At 39.7% G+C, this 22,484-nt stretch overlaps 1 protein-coding gene across 1 annotated transcript in view; it reads right to left on the reverse strand.

Moving 5' to 3' along the window:
• The window catches only part of pex14 (peroxisomal biogenesis factor 14), a 45,343-nt gene that overhangs the window by 14,472 nt on the left and 8,387 nt on the right, over nucleotides 1–22,484 (reverse strand). The window contains exons 3-6 of the mRNA XM_084916954.1: nucleotides 11,917–12,001; nucleotides 5,422–5,544; nucleotides 2,489–2,574; nucleotides 612–714 (exon numbers count right to left, since the gene is read on the reverse strand). Coding sequence (XP_084773080.1) covers nucleotides 612–714; nucleotides 2,489–2,574; nucleotides 5,422–5,544; nucleotides 11,917–12,001 — 397 coding nt within the window. The remainder of the gene's footprint in view (nucleotides 1–611; nucleotides 715–2,488; nucleotides 2,575–5,421; nucleotides 5,545–11,916; nucleotides 12,002–22,484) is intronic.

A 22,484-nucleotide genomic window follows, 5' to 3' on the forward strand; every position in this document is an offset into this window, starting at 1 on the left:
TAATTATACTGACGAAGAGCACGGAAAGCATCTCTCTCCCCGCTTCTTTCTCTCCCTCCACGTCTGACAGCCAGGTTGAGATTCCTCACCTGTCCAACATGGGAGCCGCACCTGTCACCATGCACTTAATCACACTAGGCCCAGCGCTGAGCCCAGACGCCACACAGTGCCACTGTGACTCGTGCACATCATGCACACAAACACAAACAGACACATACACGCGCACACAAAATTAAAATGAACTTTATGCCCACCTATGGGGAAGAGGGTGGATGATGATGATGATGGCGATGGAGGTTTGGATGGGGGTGAGGTTGGTGTAGGGCAGAAGGGTGGGGGAGAGATGGATGGAAGGGGGGAGTGAGACGGGATGGGTGGGGTGGAAGAAAAGTTGTCATTTCCCAACTCCTCATTAATATTCCGAGGTTAAGAGCTTTTCAGCGAAACGTAATTAATTGAGCCCGAGCCTGACAGTAAACAAGCAATTTCAAATTAAAGCGAAATGACAGCGGCGTCATTTGTTAAAAACGCGCAGGGCCCCCGATTTTGGCGACAGATAAATGAGGGAAAATGTTAAGGAGGGAGAAAGTGATGAAGATATTAATCTTCACCTGTCTGTGTCAGCGTGCCACTCATTGCCGCAATGTTGCTTTCCATCCTCTGCAGATGCTCCTTGTCCTCTCGGCTTCCCATAATGAGGGGAAGGATGTATTTCTGCAATTAAAAGCATGGCACAATATTACACTTCTCTCTAGTGGATAGGGGGAGAACGATGAGGAAAAGACAGGGCCACCTAGACGTGGCAGTCCAGGGTCAATGCCATTGTTTTATTGGACTTGTGCATCACTGTCTAAAGTGCATGATTAGGTGAAAAGATTTCTAGAGCGGATGATAAAATAGGTGTGTACACACGCTCGTATTGAAACCATTAGTGGGTAAGAAAATCAACAACTGTGATAACAGATTAGTCATTTTAAATATAGAGCAGAAAAGTCAAAAACCTGCTGCTTTTCTAAGCAAATAGCTGCAAGCCTAAAAGCATATTTTCAACATTATAAAAAGAATGAAACTGTGAAAAGGACAGTAAAAGCAAGAGACCAGCCTACAGGGAAAAACATGGTGGTGAACACTGAAAATAGTCTTCCAAAACCAAAAACAATGTCACGCTGTTTATCATCTCTGCCACTAAATAAACAAAACTCTACCAAATGATATGTATATCTGACAGCCAAATGAGGATGTTTGCTACCCATTGAGAAGGTTACCCAGACGAGCAGTTTGTGAGCATCTCGCTCAGTCCTTTTCATGTATGTTTCATATAAAGCTAATGTCCACACATACATTTAGGGAACCACTGAACTGCCTTAAAATTATCTGTATAGTTGTGTTTGTTTATTTGCTCTTAAGGCTGAGTAACTGCCAGTTTCCAGCTCTCTGCCGGGTTTTCTCTCCAGCTCAGGTGGCAGGCAGCCACACCAGTGCAAGTAATAAACACTTTTTAGAGAAAAAGATTAAATGGGTGTCAACACGAGGTAATTAATAAGTGGGTTGCTGAGAGTGTGGTGTTTACAAGGTGCACCATAACATAAATAAAGTATGGGCACAAGCCTGGACATATGGTGCGACTGGCGCTACACTCTAGTGACATGACAGCAACCTGTGCCGTCCCACCAGGGAATCCCACCTCCCAGGTGACCGGCCAACACTGCAGCATGTGGGAAACAGTGGACTGGTACAGTCCGTGAATGTGCATGTGCAGCTTTATGAAAAGCTCTGTAATGAAAAAGGAAATAATAGGACATAACAGCACTAAAGGAAAGCAAGTGCATCTGACATGGTCAGCAGGGCAATATGTACATACATGGTACCTGCTCCCCTTCTCTCTCCTCCATACACAAAGGAGAATGGGCTGTCACCTAGTCCAAGAGCTACTGCTAAAGCTCCTGTCCTCCTTTAAAACAAGAGTAATGGCTTCCACATGCCACTCAGACTACTACTAACAACTACTATGGGATTAATGTCAGCAGGGACAAGGGGCCTCCTGAGCTCTTGTTCAAGGGCTGCTAAGCCTGATAAAAAATAAAATAAAATAAAAAGAACGGTGAATATTTTTAGACTGTAGAATGTCAAAAAAATACATGAAAAAAGTAGTTGTGTGTGGTGTCAGCAGATGTTTTTAAAGCAAGAAAATATCTATTTGAGGGGAGGAGAAAAGAGGATTTAAAAAGAATGTGCTCAGATGACATCATGCTTTGACGTAAAGCAGGGTAGCTTTAATAACAAGACCAAAGTGCTGTTACATAGTGCAGAGGCTTCTATTCTAGCACCGTAGTTCATCATAAACTAACGCTAACCAATTTTAATGTGATATAAGGGAGAGGCAGTGCAGACAGATGTCAGGATGGGGCATATTAACAGCACAACAATTGGTCACATTAAAACAAATAAATCAGTGATGAAACAGACAAAATGAGGTCGTGTAACTTGCCTTGTAAAGCTGATAAAAACAGAATGTGATACCCCCCATAATGATGGCAAGGGCACCATAGTCTCTCCATCTGCAGCCCGTTGGACCTGGACATAGAAGAAAGATTAAACATTAAGCTTTCTACATTAATATGCATATGCACTACTTTGCCTGACTGTGCTAGTTCAACTTATTTATATAGCCCCAAATCACAGCAACAGTGTCCTCAAGGTGCTTTATACTGTAAGGTAAAGATCCTATAATAATAATAATAATAATACAGAGAAAACCCCAAACGACCCCCTATGAGCAAGCACTCTTGGTGACAGTGGGAAAGAAAAACTCCCTTTTAGCAGGAAGAAACCTCGGGCAAAGCCAGACTCAGGGAGTGGCAGCCACCCGACGTGACTGGCTAGGAGTGAGGGGAGGAAGACGGGATACAAGACAAGACTCTTTGTGTAACTCGAGCTGCACAAAAACTTGAAATGCAGCATTAAAAGTATTGCATAATTTCTTTTAAGAGTGCTGACTGACCTTTGCACGATTAAACATTTAATATAACTCAACTAGCACTTCTTTCCATTAACAACCCCTGTGGTAAGTCTAGAGCACTTGCCTGTCATTACAAATAACACATTGTCCTTGGCGTTGTTTTAGCGGGACAGCCACAGCAGCTCTGATTAGTGGTACTACAGCTTATTCTATAGCTCCTGATTAAAGCTGAGACTGTGGTGCCACTGATTTTAAAAGGGTCATTGATCTTCCAGTATCCTTTTCTCAGAATCACATTTTCCAGTTCTTTTCCATGTAGCGCCCTCATGGAGACACGCATATACAGGAGAAACAGCCCAGAAGTGCAAAGCTAAGAAAGTCGTGGCATTCACAGGTAATTTTATGACCATGCTAACACAATTAGGTCAAATGAAAAACACTTTTTGTTCAGTAATTAAACATCATGCAAGTTGTGTATTGGTAATCACAAGTGTATTCACTTTTGTTGCATTTCATTTTTACTTAAAGCTTTGTATTTTGCAAAATATTTTGGTTTTGGTAAAACAGTTGACATTTAATTGATATTGAACAGGACTGTACTCACCTCTCTTGTGTGTATGACATAATAATGAACCCTGTTTAAGCAGAACATCTGAACCATAAGGGTTAAGCCTACAGAAATAAACATGCACTCTTTATTGTGCTTTTCTATTAAAGGCTACCATTGTCTTCCAATGGTAGCCTTTCGGGTGGGGGTGACAGGGGCAGATACAGTGTTTATATATAAACCTTCAAAACTAAACAGAAAGGTAAGAGAGAGTGTATTTGTGCTTTTAGAAGTTGCTGTCTTGCTGAATGACAGATAATGTGAAAGTGTGTCATTGTGCAAGCTGTCATCTGGGTAGGCCAACTGTCTGTCAAAGTGGAAATTCCCCTCTTAAGAGGAGAAGCATTCAACTGAAAATGTCACTAAACAACAAACAAGTCTTGAGGAAATATATGAGTTTTTCTTTATTTACTCTGGTGGGGCCAAAATGAATAGGAAATTATTAGAGGCTAGGCCACTGAAGCACACCACTGATATTCTATTACAGGTCTGATTTCACCTAATGGGTTATGTGGTACATGTTTACTGGCTTGAAGTAAGTAAACCAGATTGATTTTGTGCCTTAGCACTTGTGTGATTTTTACATGCAAATAAAATGAGAGACCCGCTGTCATACAGGACTACATGGTATATTTCCAAGGTGAATGCTACTTTATTCTCCATCTCAAGGGCACATTTCATTGCTTTTGCAGCACACTGCAATGATCCTGTAACCTTTCCTATCGAAAATTTTGAATCAATCTCCAACATCCATATGGTAACCACATAAATTTAGGTCTTCGTCAACATAGCTGAGATAGACTTGTCACCTATCCCAGGATACCGCGCATCTGAAAGGCCTGGAAGTCCTTGGGATAGGTGTTTGACCCTGAACAAGCCTCACTGCATCACCAGGGGTCTTCACTTTCTCTTTTCTCCTCTTTTAGGACCTTTCATTCTTTCCCCATCTCTTCTTTTTTTCTATACCACTTCTACTTGTCCTTTTTTTTTTATTTGGTCACTTAAGCTGTGGAACTGTGGTCTCCATCCCCCGTTTTTCCAATCTCCTCTCAAATTTATTGGGTTCAGTGGAGGCCTTCCTGTCCTTCTACCGTGTGGAAATAGAGATCAGAGTATCCATTACTTCGACAGAGATGGATGCGGGTCCCTGTGCACCGTCCCCATAAGAAGGACATCACAGGGAGGTAGCCCCCTCTTTTCGGCATGACCCCCCATACAAGACTCCGCGCTCTCACCTCATTATGCAGTTCCCTTATAGCCGTTTTGATATAAAACCCTCCACTATGGACAGAGAGCTGCGAGTCTTCCTAACTACATGGCCATCCCATCAACATCACATTCATTACAAAACATGAGATGCTTGGGGAGTCAAGGACAGTGTGGTAATAAATGAGGGTGGAATACATCTGGAATCATTGTCATATGGGTTAAGCATTACGCGGACTTCATTCTGCATTGGTAAATCAGTGGACAGCACTCATAACCTCCTGAGGTAATAAAGATACAGGTTGTGGTGTGGGGTCTCGCCAGGAGGAACCCCTTGAAACAGAATGGCAAGAGACTTCATAAGCTTGTGCTCATATTTCCTGTGTCTAAATCCACAGTGCAGGAAATATATGTCGTATGCTACGTATAACTGTAATACTTGTAAAGAGCGAGGTATACGAGGAGCTACAGATAATTTAAACAAACTAAACAGGGTTAACAAAAGCAAGAGGGAAGCTCTCTAACAACACATCTGCAAAGCACAAGGATCTCTGTTCAGTCTCAAATCTTTAAGTCTCAAACTATTTCTGTAGGGCAAGCATGCATTTGCAGGTGCTAAAAAAGTTGAGAAAATGATATATGTACTCACTGAGCGGTGCAGGAGGGAGCTGAGCTGCATAGAGTGGATGTGCGGGCCCTGCAGGGACCAGAGGCAGTGCTTCTGTGGAGCCAGAACGCTGGATGGCCAACTCTACCTCTTCATCTGTCAGGCCTGTAATGAAGACACACACTTATAAGGCATTCGCAAAAATGTTCCCTTAATGGGAAAAACCAAATGGCTCTTTGGCTATCATAATGTATGCTTAAATACTTCCCAAGCTCCCCACAAATCTTTCAAGTAGAATTTAGAGAAAGTATGTCAAATCTCATTCAATTTCACAAAGACTCTTTCTCAAAAATGTATTTTCATTTCATAATTCGGAAATCCCAGCGAGAGTTTTTGATTCAGGGACATCCATCAAAGGAAGAGAGTGCGGAAAGGTTCACACAGTGAAATCTGAAACTCTGCTAGCCTATTAACTGCCACCAAAGGCAAAGAAAATAAGAGTCTGTCCACTTCTCCAGTTATATTTCCCATGTGGAGATTTCATACACCCCAGACAGTGAAAATGCATTATTTTAATTTCTTCATTGTAATGTAAATGTATTACATAATTTTGCAAATGCCAATATAATTTAATCTTCAGATCTTTTTAATGATTTTAGTGATGATTAAATTGCAAAGGGCTCCCCGATGGAGAATCAGAGGGGAGGAGGAAAAAAAATCTAATATGAACATCTCCTTTTGTGGCAAGAAAGGATTTTATTTCCGCCACCATATGCTGCCATTGCTGTGGGTCTCATCTTTTAATGAGCATCTTACTCTAAACAAAGAAAATAATTATAACTTTTGATGAAACATGCTGGGGAAAAAAACACATTTATAGCAGAACAAGTAAGAGAAAGCTGAAGACAAAAAAAACCAAAACTGGAACATATTGTAGTTCTTAGATAGAGAAAAGCACCTTATAATGAAGAAGCAACACAATTTACATTAGAAGTTTTTATACTTCTTCTCCAAGATTTTAGCCATTACTTCCTTCTGTAATTTCACTTACTTAATGATAGACAATCAGATTTGTAAAAGAGTCTTTTACTTAAACTATTCCCTCAGGATTTAGTTTCTCACATGCGCTGCCTAATGCTTCCTCCATCTTTTCAGAGATATTGAGAGAACGGAAAGTGTTCGTATGCAGTATTTCAAGTGACTGCTTCAAGTTTTCATTAACAGAACAGTATCTGCACAGAGATATAACAGTTCTTCTACTGACCTCCAGAGTGGCCTATACGAGATAGCATACAATAACCTCCATGTGGATTGATAGTTTTATGAGAAGTCAAATGTAAAGCAGAAAGTTTCAGTTCTGAAGGTGGACAAGATGTGATTTAAAACAAACAAAAAGGAAAAGAGAAACAAGTCCTCCCATTTGAATACCTGTTTAAGTGTTTAACTGTGAAGCAAATCTGAATTCACACTTGAGCATGTACCCGCAGGCCAAAAGAATAACAAATCCTGTGATAATCTAGCAGAAAGCTTATGCCAAGAGAGGTCCCTCCAGTCACCTATTTAAATGCTCAAAGGAATGGCCATGAAAATTGTTGAATAATTGAAGGCAAATATTGGCCAGCCTGTAGCAGAGCAGGTCCCGAGTGCCAGGAAGTGGTGAGCGCCATGCGCTGAGTTTGTGCAGTCAGACTGCACTGTCAAATAAGCAATAATGTGTCCCTGGACTCCTGTTTCATCTGACCGCAGCAGACTACATGGTGACAGACTATTGAGTGAGACATGCGATGATCTCAGTTTCACCAAATAAAACAAGATGTATTAAAACAAAAGAAAAGAGACAAAAAAAGGAAATTTCCCTTCACCTTGAAATTCAAGGTCTTTAAAAAGGAAACAAAAAACTACATTTAGGCTGCTGTTGAGACCAATATATGTACATGTTAATAGCTCTTCACATCTTTGATGTTGTTTACGCAGCAAATGAAAGGTTTTTGTTTTTTACCCAACATCAAAATAAAATACCTGGAAATTCCAAAAGCTGATTTCCTGTGAAATTACAGCTTGCTAAGTTGTGTTTGAGGCTCTGATCTGTTTATTGCCGTGGGGGAAGACAACAGCAAACAAAAGAGCCCTCAGATCCCAAAGAAAAAGGAACAAGGTGAAAGTGAGTTTTACATATAAAAGGAAAAGACAAAAAAGGGATTGTGAAATTTATTATGGGTTCCAAAACCTGTGGAATGACCCCTGGACCCCCATTTCAGATCGACCTGTGGGGAGATGAATTTTTTAAGACATAAATTACACCTAATGACGACACCATAAAAAACAACAATAATGGAAAGCTATTCTGTATTTCATTATACTGTATTATTTGGTGCACCTGATACACGCAGTGCCTGTTTATGAGTCACCGTATTAGCAGATGCTCTGCCAAAGCATTTGCTTTGACCTTGCCATTCTCATTGGGGCATGAAATTACGGTGCTGGCACCTCGATATTACAGCTATAAATACTGTAAACTGCATATCTGGGCTACGTTTTCTATTGTCTTTCAACATAAACCTGATCGGTATTTATTTAAAGGAAAACCCATTGCTCGTCAGGTTATTTACAGCTCTATTTTCACTGGCTCATATTCTCTGGGTATTTTTTAAGGGCAAAGAGGCAGCAGGGCGCTAGCATTAAATCTATTTCTCCAATTCTGGCACTTCTGGACTTTATGGGTCAAGACCTAGCCTGGACAGCCAATTATAAGAATTGCTTACTGAAATATTTTGTGTGGTAAAAGGTGAATGCCTTTTTCGCTGTCCTCCAAGGCCTGAACTATGAAGTTGCCCTTGAGTGAAAATTACTTACATTTTGAATATTATGGAAAAAAAATGCAAGCCAGGGGTCATAAATAGATGGAGGTCAATGGGTTATTAAGGAGAGGTTCAAACCGTTTCCCAAGCTATACTGCCGAGGGAGATTCTACATGTCATTTGGTTCTGTTCAACAGCTTGAACATTGCCCCTAAATAATGACCATTCTCATAGAGTATTCATTTATGTATTAAAAAAGGGGACTCTGCTCTCATTTCCCTGCTTTATCGCCTTGTAGTGATGACAAAGTGGGCAAGGCCTAGGCTAGGTGGCGCCGTGGAGTAATTTATAACCACATCAATCCCTTTACCTTCCATGCAGGCCTTGGTCATTGTCATTTTTGTCCGAGAGGTGAGTCACATAACCCCACTTACAAACAGCATCCTATTAATATCTGGGATGATGAACCTTACTCTTACCTCCATAGCAGGTATGGTAATAGACCAAAAGCCTACCTCTGTTTCCCCTGACCCTCCATCACTGACCCACTTCTCAGGGTGAAATCTCTTAGGGTTATTTATTCAACTCAATAACAACTGAGACGTTATTAAAAAAATAAATAAATAAAAACAGTCACGCCATCATTTATATCTCACCAACTCCGAATGCCCTGTACCCGTTTCACATGCTGAAATTACCTGTACTGCAGCAAGTATGTACACTCCCTGTGTTTACTTTCCAAAACAAATTACCTTCGGTTTGTCAAACTAGGAGCGGCTGGGTGATGTCACCTTAGGTCCCACGGTCAAAGTGACACACTGAGAACTGGAAAATGTTGTTGACTTTGTCCTGAGAATTTGATTTTTTTTGGTAATTATGTGTGTAACTGCTAATTGTCTGGGTTAAATGGTGGTGCCAAAGTGGAGGCCCAATGCTCTTTAGTTGCTGCATCTGTTAATTGAAGAAGACATAGATGGCACAATTCACTAGATGAGAGTCTAGCGCATTATATTTCACTCAAACACAATAAAATTTACTTGATCTTGGCAGTCAACGACTAAGGCAAAATTGCTTCAAGATTGCGGTATGACAGTTTAAAATGCAATTCACTTCCTCACTCCTCTGTAAAAGACGGGGGAAAAAAGCATCTCTGGGTTTAAATCTTGATTTATATTACATCAAAGTGACAAAGTTTCAATATTTCAGCCAGTTTATTCAACTTCAAGGACTTGAGAAGGGCAGCTTGAAATATTGGACTGCATAATTGCCAATTCATACCCTGAAATTGACAGTTGAAGGAAAACAGAAAATTATATTTTTCAATGAATATTGAAATAAACCACACTATTAGGCTCTCTTTGGAAAAAACAGACATGTAACCAGAGAGGCATCCTTCAGTGCAGATTAGGGCACAAATGCGCTGGGAAATAATATGCACGACTGAGATTATTGTGTAAAGATTCTGCAACATGCAATCAAAGTGGGCCCTATTTTCCCCTTCATCAGCTGTCCAGCGTAAGTACTGGCAGCAAGAGGAATCCAATTTAAATTCCACTCTACCAGGAGATGGTATTGTTTCATTTTATGTGTGCTTTGACATTTCTGGCTGTTAATATAGAGTAAAATCCAGAAGTATTTACATAAATATGACATTAAACTGTATTAGAAATTAAGACTGACACATTTGCTGTGGTGACTGTGGGAGAAGGAGGATGATGATTGAGTTTCTTTGTCAAAAGGTTGAAAGGACAATACATGCTGGGTACAGGAGCATGCAAAAGTCTGAGCACTGGCCTGCTGCCGCCTGTATAAAAGCTTATTGTGGCTCAGCAAGCAGTCACCAATGAACAAGATTACTAATCTGATTCAGTTTACCAACGTGTTTTATGGGAGGAAAATGGAAAGTTTCAAAATCAAATTCTTGTCAGTGTTGATGTCGATGCTTCTGAGAAGATGAACAAAGGCTAAAAGATATTTTGTACTGATGCTTCATTTTATTTTGTTATTATGAATGTAACCCAGAAGTGCAATTCACAGCAATAATTTATGAATTAACACAAACACCGGCACGATAAAGTTATTTTGTTTAAATACCCACAAAGAAATATTTCAATCAGGAAATGTGGTATACTGATGAAAAAGGTCTGACAGGTGATTCATCACTTAAAGTACACTTTACTTTTATTTTTAGCAGTCAGCTAAGATTAGTTCCTTACTAAGCGGCATTGCGGTGCAATATCTATGTTTTAAGCGCAGCTTAAAAAAAGCCTTTTCCTGACATAATTTCCTGTAATATGATCAACGTCGATTTCTAAGACAAAAAATTACTGTACTTAAATAAAATCACAAAAACACAAAGCAACTGATTTAATAAAGCACGATAGTAACAGTAGAGCTTTTTCCTGAAACAGGAGAAATCTCAAAGCTTGAGTATTGGATTTAAACAACTTCCAGGTTCACTGCTGTATGACTGTACAAGTCAAGAGTTATCCAGTGCAAACATACTTTGTGCTTAGTGTTTCATTGCCCATATCTCCCATCTCTCTCTGTGTAAGATCGATGTCCTTATGCAAATCCAGAGTTCTTGTTTAGATCTACAGCGGAACCGATTTTCCAAAATAAATCTGCATTAAAGCATCATACATATTTCATGGACTTAAAGTGCAGTAAGAGCAAACCGATTTGGATAGTGGAGCTCCGTGGAGTTTGCATCAAGGCTGAAAGTAAGAAGAAAATAAGGTGCAGCATGGCATCCTTTGACAATAATGAGGCCTTGTTACATTTCAATTAACCAACAGCAGACTGATAACATGCCTTAGTTGTTAATAATGAAAGAAAAAGACAAAAAAAATACATTTCAAATGATATCAAGAGAGCCATATGAGATGAGTGTAGTAGCAGCCGGCAACCATGGATTTGGTTTCGGGTTACCTTTCCTAGTCACAGAGCTTTTAGGCTCACTTTTCACTGTTTGGCTGAATGCAAAGTCCCTAAGCGCTGTACAAGTACAGTCCCCACACACTGAACTGTCTCACTGCAAATTTAAATAAAAACACTCCCCACAAAGCGTTTATCCAAGGTGAAAGACACACACACACTGTACATACTATTACAGCTCAGCCATAGGCTGACTGTTATAAATACATGGCATAACACTGCAGCTCTACTGCTGCATTATATTGAACTGACTTAAATGAGTTCAGAGTAATAGCTTTTTGCAACTTTTATTGCACAAACAATATTCTACTGTGTGTTAGAAATATCTCAATGAATTGCAAAGAAAGTGAAGAGCCAGCAAACATTCCAACCTCCCCTGCTTAGAAAACCTCCTCGTGCCGTGCCTCAAATTTACGATAACTGTTAAATTAAGTAAAAGGGTTAAAATGCTGGAAGGCAATATTGATAATTCCATTGAAAATGCAGAGGGAGTTTGTCAATATTAATTTTCCTGAACCCAAAGGAGCATCCAGACTGGTGTGTCATTTATTCACAGAGCCTGAATCATGCTCTCTGAAGCTAAATCGACCCCTATTAGACCCCCCTGAAGGCAAAGATCCATGGCCACAACCTTTGACCCCAACAGAATGATCTTACAAAAAATAGCATATGTATCTTTGCCAACCGCATTTTGTGAATAAACATATGGATTGTAATACCACAGCCATTTTCCCCCAAATTATGTATACTGTTCACAGCTTTCAGCTTTCAGCATAAATCAAGCAAATGAGAAGTTTCTCACCTTTTTTCTTCAAGAAGGTTTTTCTGAGGGCCAAGGGACTCTGATGTACTTTTGGGTTCTGTAGAAATTGTACAGCAGTGGTAATCTGGGGAGAGACAAATGTGATTTAATCCCTCGTAATGATATAACAGAGGAAGAAGATAAGCTTTGCAGCAAACTGATGCTTTTCACAGCACAAACAACAGTCTAGACCTTCTTTAAGAAAAAGGTTCATTATCAGTCCAACCCCACAGGAAAAAAAGAAAAACCTTAAATGGATTCCATTTGATAGTTGCTTTTACGCTCCCCCCACACCCAGCAGTGAGGAAAAAGACCACCTGACCACTTTCCAGCTAAATGTGGGGAATGACCAAATCAGCAGTTATAAAATTAGTCCATCAAGAGTGCTGGACAAATGGAGTATGGAGCTTAATTTGCTATTACCCTCTTAAAGACAAACTTCCATTCTTAAGTGCGGAGTGGAAGAAAATCTATACTTAATGCAGAGGTGATCATTTGTATCTAATAACTTGAGAATCCTAGGCTGAAAACTTCTGTAATTCTTCCAGTTAAAAACCTGCCATGATCAAATCACCCAGCCTGAATGTTGTAATGACTTGAAACGTTAATGCACTAGAACGTTAAATAGCATCAGAACACCAGTAGTTTTAAGTGCATTGCGTTCATCGATTCTATTATGTTTTCCTTCGAGATGCACCTTAATTTTCCACCCCAGTATGCATTTCCAAGAATTGGAGGGAGGGAAAAAAATCTTCCTCAAATGGCATTAAAACATAAATTTGAAGTGGGCGCCATGAAGTGGCGCCTCCTAAAATAGATAAATATGTAAGAACACAGAGAAAGGGGAAACACACTAGAGAGGAGGTTTCGATGACTTATTATCGCACCTGTGGTCCCCGTGATTCAATTGTAAAAGTCATCCCTCTAATAGGTTGAAAGGTTTTGATTACTCTTCTTTTCTCTTAGTGTTGAAAGATACAAAGTGATTGAGCGCCCTGCCAGTGGTAATTCATTTTGGGTAATGCATTGCATATACTAAGAACCTGTTTCAATCCAAAAGAATTGCAGTTTAACTTGTCCAAGTGGTAGGAGTGGCAGTGAAGCTGTTTAAAAAGTGAGATTTCTGTCACAAGCACACAGTACAGTAGAGAATTATAGCATACAGGGCATCTTTAAGAAACTTATCAAACGCGGATTACAAACAAACCTAAAATGAACATCTGAATTATAATAACATTTCTTCTTTATACAACCCAGTGAACCTTTCATTAAAATGCAACACTTTGATTTCATGAGATCGCTGCCACAACTGATGTAGACACTAATCTACATTTTCACTGGGACACCACGGTGACCTTGATGTACACAAGGGTTATGCAAGAGGTGCGGAATTTCCTGGATCTCTATATATGCTGAGGGCTTATTAAAGCCAGTCACCCGGAACCTTCATTGTGACAACCAGATTAAACCATTTGCATGGTGACCCCGTAACTGATGTTCTGAGCCAAAAGATACAGTGAAAACACAGAGAAAATATCCCTTTGATAAAAAAGACAAAAATCACTCTAGTTCTTGCAAGGTGCTCACTGTCCAAGTCAGTGAGCCATTACCACAAGACACAGCATGTGGTAATGGCGGAAACTAGAGATAATAAACACACTAAAATCTAATACTCCAATATTTATTACGGTAAATAACAGAGTTATATACAGGAGACCCGCTGAGAGGTAATGACCTAACAGGGAAAGAATATGCTGAATGAGCAGTCCTTGTTTACATTCGCTTAAAATTTCAGTAGCACAATATTGACAAGAAAATTGTATCAGCGTTAACAGGCGTAAGTGTGACATCTTAGTAAGGACCGCAGCTAGCTCAGCGGCAAACTAATGAGGCAAATGTCCATTTGGTTAAAACTGTTGTGGTAGATCTTCAGGGAGAGGAAAAATGCACTTCTTAGCAGATGACATAGATGCTTTGCACAAGTTCCATCCAGACATCTCAATCAATTATAACCACATTGCACAGATTTCAGTCTTGTTATTGACTTATGGATCACCCCAGTTATAGTGTTGGGTAGCACACAACTGGGGCTTTTAGGGGGGCGGGGGTAAGATGGATAACAGTACAAGGCGCATTTGAGTAGACAGCATAAATAACTAAAACAGAAATTAGGTGAATTTCCTTCCTTGCAGGAAACTGGTAAATGATTTTTGGTGCGAAGAACAATTAGGCTTCTTTGTAATACCTCTTGTAAAGGTTCAACTCCTAATGCACCAGAGTGCTCCATGTTAAGAGCGATAATCTTTGCAAACCAGATAACCAATAAAGTGTCAGGTAAAGCCGAAAAAGAGGTGAAAACTCAATCACAGAAAGAGATAACATTAACCAACACACTTAAAGAGAGTGAACTTGATGAACGGACAAGATTATAGAAATGTTATTGAGTTTGAATTGGACAAGAATTTGCACTGCACTTGTCTGAAAATTACAACTGCGATACCTTGAATTGTGAGAAATGAGGCTGCAATCCAATTACGTTCGAACTGCATGGATAGACGCCTGAGGGAATCCTTGTAACCAGTTGTATATTTTTGCCCCAACTAGTAACGGCACTTAACCATAATATACCGTAAGACCCACCTATGGATATTTTACAGGAATTCAAGAGCAGGTGTGAGCATCTGGGAAATTCAGACTTTCGATCATCAGACACCAGTTCGTGGTATATCTTACAATTGATCATTTGGGCTGGTTTCTGTATTTGTAGCTAGTTTCAGTTTTAAAGTAACCAGAATTTTAACCACAAGAAATTAAAAAGAAATCTGAGAAGAGAGAAAAGATTTGTGTTTTCAGTCTGAATTATTTAGGCCAACTCAAACCACTACTTATCGAGCAATTACTGTGCAATACGGTAAAAATGCAGTTTTAGGGTTGCAAACATTCTTGGAATAAACAAGAACACTTTGATAAAAGATACCATACCAGAGTTTAAAAAAAACCCAAAAACCAATACTCAAGATTTTCCATCCACAGTCTCATGGTATCACATATTCTTATCTAAAACACTTCAAACAATTCAAAAAAAAAAAAAAAGAAAAAGAAAAGAAAAAAGAAGAAGACGAAAAAAAAAGAAGAGTGCAACATCAACTTTTTACATTTTTGAACAGGAAATGACTGGCATGTACTGAGCAACTCTTTGCTCCTTATCTGTTCTGCAAAAATATGTACACAATTTGTCTGCAACATTGAAAAGATTTGCAGGACTTGAAGGAACTAGAAGCTGGGTGGGGGTGCAATTGAGGGTCTAAAAGGAAATCATTAGCAAGTATAGAATTCGGGCTCAGTGTGAATCAATTCATTCCAAATTGCCCTGGCCTGTACATTTGTGGAGAAGTGCCCCTGATATAATAACAGACTGATAGACATGAACAAAAATTGTGTTAAGCTAGTCTCAAATTTCCCCCCCAAACACACGTTTGGAGGACCAAAAGCAGGAGAAAGTGAGAGACTGCGAAAAATGAAGCTCTATATTAATTTGGTGCTTTCATGGATGATCTGCTATCAGGGGCAGCTGTCTTAAATGACTTAACCCAATACCTTTCTGATATTAGAGCCCTGCCAGAAAGGAATTAACTTTTAATGCAATTATTGTATTTCCTTTAGTTGCCTGACTGCTTGATGTGGCCAACAGTGCTTTTTAATCTTTTTAAAAGAGCAGCTTTAAATGCCCTTCTAATTGTGACAACCTTCTTGCCTTAATGTGACCTTTAGTGGAGAAAGCAAGGCCACTTGGGAACAGCTATAGGGAATTACTGACCCTGAGAGACATCAGGAAGTGAGGTGCGGAGCTGGCCATTTAGCTAACATCCACAGTTGTTCAGACACTCCAGGAGCTTCAAGGGCCCTGCTGGAGACGAATCTTTCTAACAATGACTGTACAAAAAGAACCCTTCATTTCTCACTCATTGTTGCTTGTCCCTTCATGTGCAGTGCTTTTTCAAAGAAGTTTCAAAGAAGAACGTTACAAAATGAAATGAGAAGCAATTACCGAAACTTGTCTTCAGCATAAGCAAAATCTGATAAAGGGTTACTGGTTAAACGTGGGCATTTCTAAACTACTTTGCATCTGTTCACACGTTGGCGGGTTGGCGTTTTGTGTGTTACACTCTGAAATGTGGTCAATCTTTATTGAATTATCCTAACTTTTGAAATTTAAAGGTCAGAGTCAACATTTCAGCAGATGAAAAAGGGTCATGGAAAACTTCATTGACATTTGCTATGCAAAGGTTTAAAAATAACATGCGCTGTATCAGTGTCAGAGCCATGGGCAAGGCTACGATCATGACATCAAAAGCATATTATGCAATTTTTGTAAAGGGGGGGTTGGTGGACGGAAATTGAGCTTTTTTTTTTTTTCTTTCAAGACCACTGCATATAGAGAACAAACTTTCCATTCAGCAGCATTTCCCTATCAAAGTTCTGACATCACAAACATGGAAAAGTTGAGTGGTTTAGTGGTGAGAAAAACCGAGGGCCGCAGTAGACTGTATTCGACAAGGCCACTGACAAAAAGGTAAAAACGCACTTAATATGATATTGTGAATAACGCTACGCTTGTCAAAGAGAAAGAAGGGGTGAGGGGGAAGCTGCCTTGTTATTTTCGAAATACAAGCAATTTTTAGAAAAGTGTAAAACTTTCAAAACTGTGTTTAATTTGCTGGAAATGTTTCACTTCCTTTAAACTTTAAGTTCACAATTGTCCCCCCCAAAAAAAGAGAGAAAAATGTTTTATTGGCTTCTTTTTTTACTGACTTGCAAAATAATTGAACTTCTTTCAAGAGCCGGTTGTACAGGGTAAAAAAAAATATCCTCATTCTGCAGAACGAGCAGAATAAGAAAGTAGCTGAAGCTGCCACGTGTTTTAACGGAACATGAAGCAACAACAAAGTCATGCGCTTTGTTTATTCTTGCGAGATCTAAACATGAAGACAAACAGGTGGCACTCGGCCAATTCAAAACTAGCTTGACAGATACGCCATAAAGCCGAATCTGACATTTCTTAATGTGCAACTGTCAGTCGTGCTGCCTGGGGTTGCCCTTGCTAAACTAGTGAGACAGATGACTGTTTAGATGAGGACATCCCCAGTGGGGCTCCGAGAGCCCCGAGAGCCCTGATGACTAAAGACGTGCGACTCTGTGAGTGACACCTCACTTTCACTTACTTTGGGCAAAAATACTGCCTAGCCCTATACATTCCTTTTAATTCAGGTAAAAGGCCCAAACCATGAGTTTGAAGCTGCTCTCAGAGATGAGGGTCATCAGAGATTAACCCATGGCACTTTAGCAGTGGGGGTGCAAGAAGCGAGTCGCAGCGGAGCACAACAAACTACTTAGCTACCACAAAACATTCCAGCCCCTTCTCAGCTGCAATCCAGTAATGGATACTTCCTCAGCTCCTCGATTGGTCAAAATGTTTTCATACAATAATTTAATTCAGAAACACATTTACAAAGCAGGAGTAATCAATTTTAATTAGTTGATTTTTTTTTTCATTCGCATAAAATTTAATGTACTGCCATCGATCTCCTTTGTTCTTTAATGCAGTGGCTCTTTCCTGTAATTCGAAGCTTTTTCTTTTTTCTTTCTTACGCAGTCAGTGATGACATTGTGTGACAAGCAGCTCCGTGTGCTTTTCAGTGACCGTTTTCAAAACATGAAAATGCTCACAACGCAACTTTATCTACGCACAGCGTAGCAAAAAGAAAATGTGGTCATAATGTGGTCTGTAAATGCGTCGAGTATGAAAAATGTTCTGTTTAGAAATGACTCCAGTCAAATATACGAGAAAAACTTTTAAAATAGAATAAAAGACACTAAACTGTCAGAAACTTTCTGATCATTTCTTGCTGATTTAAAATGTATCATTAAAATGTTTTTGAAAAATCAAAAAGATAAACAAACAAAATAAACAAAGCAGCAAGAGTTTCATGTATGGTTTAACAACAATAAACAGTAGAGTTTACAATAAAAACTTAGATGAATGGAAAGCAACAGAAAGTGGTTTGGCTGTTATGAAAAAACCAAAACACAAACACTGTAGTGTTTTTATGGAACGTTTTAAAATAGCAAATTTCATAACAAAATCTACACTGAGGTTAACACAAAATGGCCAAACATTTATATTATGGCATATTTATATATGGCATATATATAAGTTCAGTTCTTCGGTAAAGAGAAATGAGAGACGCAATTTGCTACGGTAACATAAAGAAGCACAGGGTCTTTTCTTAAACCTGCCACTGCTCTGTGTGTTGTCCTTCACATCATCAGGGCCTGCCGGCCTTTCACATTCAATTAGTTGATTGAGGCAAAATGCAAGCGGCACCAGCAGCAAACAACGTGAAGCTTGTGTCCAAGCGACACACCACAGAAGTTGTGTTGTGGTGTCAGGAGAAGAGCTGCTTCCGTCACAAGCAACTTACAGTGACAAGCCTATCCTCCTCTGTTCATCCAAAACTGCTCTGCTCACTGAGGAAGCACCCACCCATGGACACAAACTCATACACACACATCCTGCAATGCATACAACTGAAGCACTACGATAGGCAAATAAAGCCGAGAGCTGCGGCGAAGATGCAGCGAGTTGGCATCAGTTTTGTGTGCAGTCCTGCTTGCCTGCCAAATTGACTAATAAAACTAAAATAGAGAGACCAGTGACAACAGAGAGAGAGAGGTATCCTTTTATTGATCAAATTATTCCTTCTTGGGTACACTGTGCCACTGGATGAGCCTATGCTCAGAAAGACAACTAGACAGATTGTGACATTCCAGTGACATTGTAATTGTGTGTCAACCCTTTTCCAGTCAATAGGCTGAATGCACTAATCATGTGTCTTGGATCAGCAATTTCATGGTCTTCAAAGGGGACCAGGAATTGGTGGCATGACCCTGCATACAGGGTTAGACCCCTCTTTCCTCAGTGAGTTCCACAGAGAGGAGAGGGGAAGGATGGTGTAAAGGGAGACGCGCCAAGGAAGGCACAGAGCCAGGAAAGATGAACATCGCCATCTACTGGCCAGGGCTAGCAGAAGTGGCATACGAGGGGTGGGGTTGGCAGTTTACCCTTGCGGCCTGTCTTTCACTGAGACCTGTCAGAAACATTTAGACACACTTGCCAAGACAATGGGCCACACATCTACCGTAGCAGACAAGTCAGGCTGAAATAAACATCGAACCAGGGAGGAAACTTAAGCCAGCAGGCCTTCGTTTGGTTTTGGAGAAAGAGAGCAGCGGCAAGAGTCTGCTCCTGATCACACTAAGTGACAAAGAAATGTGTTGGCTAATTCTCTTTTTTTCCAGAGGCATCCAACCACCGCTAAGAGTCCAACCTCGAGAGTAGGAAAACCATAAAGAGTGGGGTGCTGACAGCAAAAAACAGAACAAAACAAACAAACAAAAAACAGCAATCACCAGGGCCAGAGAAGAGAAGAAGTACCACTTGTATTTCTTTTTTAACTCTGAGAGGAAAAAAAAGACAGCTCATAAAAAAAAAAAAGCAATTTAGTTTAACCTTTGTAAACCAGATAACGATACACGATGAGCGAGTTATAAAAAGTCACCGTGATAAAGCGATAAAATGTGTAACATCTGGTTCATACATGCCCCGCCTAAACGTTATCCTTCTCTTTTGAGAAGTGCACACACAGAATTTTCAGGCTTTGCAACATGGCTGCCTGGTGATCTAAACTTAAGAGACTCTCATACAGCACATAAATTTATACGATTTATGATCTCAAATCAACATCTTAACACTTTATGACTACGTGACAATCAGAGGCAGTGGTCAAAGTTTAGGCGTCGACACCCATCTTAGCTGAACATCAAGTCACGCAGTGACAGGGGAAAATACATGTTTTACCATGCGCCTCCAAAAGAAAGAGAGAGAGGAGACAACCCACAGTGAACCACTATAATGTCACACGAGGTGGCGTGTTACAGCAAAAGGGGCTGAGTTGGCAAGCAGCTCAGCAGCAGACGCACACCTGTTCTGACATTTTCTGTCGACCTTGACACAGAAAACACACGACAATGCCACTCTCTGTATTTTAAAAGTACAGGCTGTTTGACGAAGCCCCTTCACTTCCCCTTTTCTCATCCCCATGATACCCAAAACCACTTTCCACACACTTTTGGAACCATGACGCAGCACGTACAGATGTGAGGGGGAACAGACAGGTAGCAGTGCCATTAAAAGAATGGAGAAAATCTACAAGGAGAGACAGGCGGGAAAAATAAATAAATAAAAAAAAATCTGCGAGTGAGTGAAATTTGGAGACAACCGAAGGCCGCTGGGCGACTGTCAGAGTTGGCTGACTCTTTCCACAGGATTGCAGGCCGCCAATACCTCGCTTAAAACCCCACAGTCCACAGTAAACACAATCTGGAAAGGACGGAAAGGCCTCAGCCTCGCCTCTATTTATTCCATTTCTAACGTCTCCTTGTCACCCTTTCTTTTGAAATTCATGACAGAGCTACAATGCATCCATCCATCTACTATTTTAATCAAAGAGAAAGCAAAGTGCTGCTGCCAGGAGAGCTGCACAGGAAAACAAATGCGATCTTCCTGTTAATCACTGCATTAACAAGAAGTTGACAGTCTTGAAGCACATGCTGGGGAGGGGAGCCACTCCAGGTGTTGGGTAATTGTCAGTTGTGCCATTGGCTATTTATTTATTAATTTAATTTATTAATTTTTTTAACTACTGTGTCAATGTCTGTTTGACTCCCGGTTTACAGTTGCTCTCTACCTTTAAATACAGACACAAACAAGAAGACTCTGGATGAAGGAGTCTACCTATTACCAGTGCCTGATGAAGTGCTTAATTTTAAAGGTTAACAAGGGAGGCCTAAAATAAAATAACATGAAAACACACACAAGCTCCTTGACTATTCTAGAAAGAAAGAAAATAATAAAATCATATTTGGTGACTTTGAGGCAAGAAAATGTTTTAGAAAAAAAAAAAAAAAAAAAACAACTTACCAACACACAGCAACTTGTCAGATTTATTCACTTGGCCCTTTTATTAAAAGAAAAAAATCTGTTTAATCTCTTTAACTGCAGGTGCAAGGATCCAGTTTCATTTTCCAACCAGAAACATTACAGTTTTTACTGGCATTACACTTCTAAGCCACACCTCTAAAGTCTAATTGGAGCGTAATATTTTCGTTCAAGTGCTCCATTTTAGCTCCATTTTATCTTAGTTTCTATATTCTGTCACTTTCATTTTAGCCTACAGAGTAGCATACTATCTTTTTTTTCCAGATTTCTCAGATAAAGCCACAATCTCAGGGCGCCACACACAGAGAAACTCTGAAATCCCATTAGCATTTCGCTTTCATTATTTTTAATCAAACCCTGAAAACTGACACATATTAATTAATATCCATTACCAGTTTTTTTGCCCCCTCTCCCAGAGAAGACGTTCGGGGGGGGGAAAAAAGAAGCAATTAACTTAACAAAATAATCAAAAAAATTGTTACAGAAATCTCTGATAAATGTCATGTGAGGTCCCATCTAAATGTACGAAGTGTAATACATTCTTGCTGTCATATTCCATTAAACTGCTATTACAGTCTTGATAGAACTATTAGTCACTACATTATTAATAACATTAATGTATTTACATTTTTGGTGTACAAGCCTGCTTTCATGCAATAATTTATGAAGGCGACTTCAGATATGTTATAATGTTCCCCATCGAGCCTCTTTTGTGCTTATTATTGATTGTGAAAACAGTCAAAAACTCCAAATCTAATATCCCTCTGCCCTCCCCCATACCCCTTAATGTATTGGAGTGGTCTGTTTACATTAAGGACTGGAATAAAGTGCATTTACATCTGAAGCATAAGTTCATAATTTACATTCTAACATTTATTAGAGGTGACAAACGAGCATTTGGTCCACTCGTGCTTTTCCACAATGCAGCACTCATTCAATCCATATAAATTACAGCTGGGATAGGGAGTGCAAGAGCAAATTATTTTATTATATGTATGCATGTATGACTCTATAGGGGGTTACTAAGACAAACAGGGAATTACTTGATTAGGCCAACCGTGGTTTACAAAGAAAGAAATATGAGACTGAGGGTTAGGCCAATGAAATTTTAGCATAAATGTTTGGCTCTTATTCAAATACCTAAAACACACAGACTGCTGTATTGCCGTGGTACTACACTGCACTACTGTGCATTTCACACAGGGTAGAAACAGCTCTTTTAAATATTGCCGTTCCAATAGCTTATCCTTAGTTAGCACTAATATTATTCAATTAAAAGAAACTTGCCTAAAAGGCAGTATTATATTACATAATTAGACAGGGCAGCATTTTCAGAAGTGTAGTTACAAATGCACTGAGGGGATCCCAGCATTTGAACAAATATCTAGCGCTGTAGGGGAGCTTGCCGACAAATTAACAGCTAATAACTTACTGGGAAGCAAGATAAAAAGAGAAAAAAAATGTTCCCCAAAGTGTCAATTACAAATAATTTTTCCTCTGATTTCTACAC

Source organism: Perissodus microlepis, chromosome 20 (genome assembly GCF_051167445.1).
Source record: "Perissodus microlepis isolate ML-2025 ecotype Zambia chromosome 20, ASM5116744v1, whole genome shotgun sequence".
NCBI lineage: Eukaryota > Metazoa > Chordata > Actinopteri > Cichliformes > Cichlidae > Perissodus > Perissodus microlepis.